The sequence below is a fragment of the Tupaia chinensis genome, unplaced genomic scaffold (genome assembly GCF_000334495.1).
Source record: "Tupaia chinensis unplaced genomic scaffold, TupChi_1.0 Scaffold000274_1, whole genome shotgun sequence".
NCBI lineage: Eukaryota > Metazoa > Chordata > Mammalia > Scandentia > Tupaiidae > Tupaia > Tupaia belangeri.
In genome coordinates, this window is record NW_006159756.1 from 2,301,457 (window position 1) to 2,303,718 (window position 2,262).

The following is a 2,262-nucleotide window of genomic DNA, read 5'->3' on the forward strand; positions in this document are numbered from 1 at the left end:
AGAGAGGGGAGAGAGAGAGAGAGAGAAACCATCCGCCAGGTCCCGGACTCAAACCGTGGGCAGCCATGTAGGAATCCAGCACCCTCAACTACCACGCCACCTGCCGGTCCCCCTAAGTTGTACTTTTATCCTGGGGAGTTTAGGAACTACCCTAGAAGAATACTTGTGTTAGGATTAAAAGAAAATCCAGGGACCGGCAGATGGCGTGGTGGTTAAAGGCATTGAAATTAAAATATGTCTAAATATGGAACCAGCAGTTAGCGTAATGGCTACGTCACTGGACTCCCACGTAGTCAACCGTGATTTGCGTCTCGGACCCAGTGGCTTAAATCTCACGCTGGGCGCGTGTGCGTGTATGCCCAAGATCCCGAGAGGAGAATGGAGGAGAAGGGATTGCGGCGTGACCATCCCCCCTGGGGGGCGATTTCTCACTTTCTGTTTCTCTGTCTCTGTCTGTCTGGCGAGTGCACGCGCCCTATAGCAAAAACCTCTCAAAAAAAAAAAGTCTAAATAAATAAAGTTAAATAAAATAATTCTTTAAAAAGAGAAAAGTCAAATTTTGATCCCAAGGCCAGTAAGGGCTATGTCCTGAACCCTGCCCACCCGCTGACCTTGCTGTCCATCTGCAGCCCCTGCCACCATCGCCTCCTTGCTGGTCTCCCTACCCCAGGGCCTTTGCACACACTGAGTCCCCCTGCCCGGATCACTCTCCCTGCCCAGCCTGGCTGCTTCCTCCTCTTCCGGCCCCAGCTCAGAGACCACCCCTACAGAGGGCTTTCCTGGCTGCTGAGTCTGAGACAGGCTGGGGGTCACCCCTGCTGCCACATCTGGGTCCTCTGTCCCACTCGTTTGTGCTCCCCCTCTGCCACTGAGGACACAGCTCTCACCTGTGCTCGGTGCCGACTGGTGGGTGCTCACACGCGTCTGCAGAGCATGACTGTCCTGAGTCCATTTCTCTGACCCCAAGCCCTCGCTCTGGCTCCCAGGAGCCTTGACTGTGTGCCAGGCCCTGTGCCAGAAGCTGTCCCCTCAAGCCATGAGAGGGTGTGGTGGACCTCGAACTCGTACTGTGATGGCGAGAGTCGGCCCGAGGTGGTGGAGGCTGTAGCGCCACCCACGGTCTGGGCGTCCTCTGGTGCCACCTTCTTTATGACAGAAAGTGGTCTGTGAGGTTCGGCGCTCCTGGCCAAACCCCCGTGGGGCTGTTGTACGTGGGTGCAGAGCCATGGCTGAGCCCGGCCTTGAGCAGGCCTGAGTTGAAGCTGCCCAGCTCTGTGGTTATGGCTCTCCTCTCCTGAACCTCTGCTTCCACATCTGTGAAATGGGGAGGTAAGGCCTGCCAGGACTGTGGGAGCCGGGAATGTGCCCAGCCTGGGCCTGCCACCAGGCAGTAGCAGCAAATCCGTTTTCTTTTCTTCCCTCATCTGCGGTTGGCCCCAGAGCCTCTGGGGTGTGGGGTGGGGTGCACAGGCCCCCGCTCACCTGACCAAGGCTGTTATGTCACCCACAGGGGGACTATGTGTGGATGGACCTGCGATCCGGGCAGGAGTTCGATGTGCCCATCGGGGCGGTGGTGAAGCTCTGCGATTCTGGGCAGATCCAGGTGGTGGACGATGAAGGCAACGTGAGTCACCCTGCCCGCCTCTGCGCCCCGGGAGGACACGGCCCACGGGTGCCCCCAGGTGGGGCCAGGCAGACACCCCTCCTCCTGGAGTTTTCCCCACCACCCCAGCGAGAGGGAGCCTCCCTCTGCCCCAGGCTCCAGTTCCATTTCCACAAACACGTCAGCCAGCTCTGCCTAGTGTTGGAGGGGCGTGTGTGTGCTCGTGCCTATGCACGTGTGCATGGGGGGATGGAGGGTACACGGCCCGCTCTGCCTGGTGTCGGAGGGACATGTGCGTGCGTGTGCCTGTGCGTGTGTTGGGGGGGGTGGAGGATGCACAGCACGTCAGCCCACTCTGCCTGGTTTTGGAGGTGGGTGTGTGTGTGCAGGGGGCACCAGCCTGCCAGCTCCTTTGGGGTCAGATGGACTGAATTCAAATCCCATAGTCTCCTTCCCTTCCACACCTCAGTTTCCTCTGTGTGAAATAGTGACCGTCTCACCGGGTGTTGAGCCTCAAGTGAACCTGCGTGTGTGGCACTGGGCCCCAGGCTCCGTCCTGGCTCACACTAGCTCTGTCCCACCTCACACTAGCTCTGTCCTGGCTCACACTAGCTCTGTCCTGGCTCACACTAGCTCTGTCCTGGCTCACACTAGCTCCA

General features: G+C 58.8%; 1 protein-coding gene across 1 annotated transcript in view; it reads left to right on the plus strand.

Annotated features, from left to right (window-relative positions):
• MYO7A (myosin VIIA) overlaps positions 1 to 2,262 on the plus strand; it is a 106,216-nt gene that overhangs the window by 25,631 nt on the left and 78,323 nt on the right. The window contains exon 3 of the mRNA XM_006149970.3: positions 1,511 to 1,624. Coding sequence (XP_006150032.1) covers positions 1,511 to 1,624 — 114 coding nt within the window. The remainder of the gene's footprint in view (positions 1 to 1,510; positions 1,625 to 2,262) is intronic.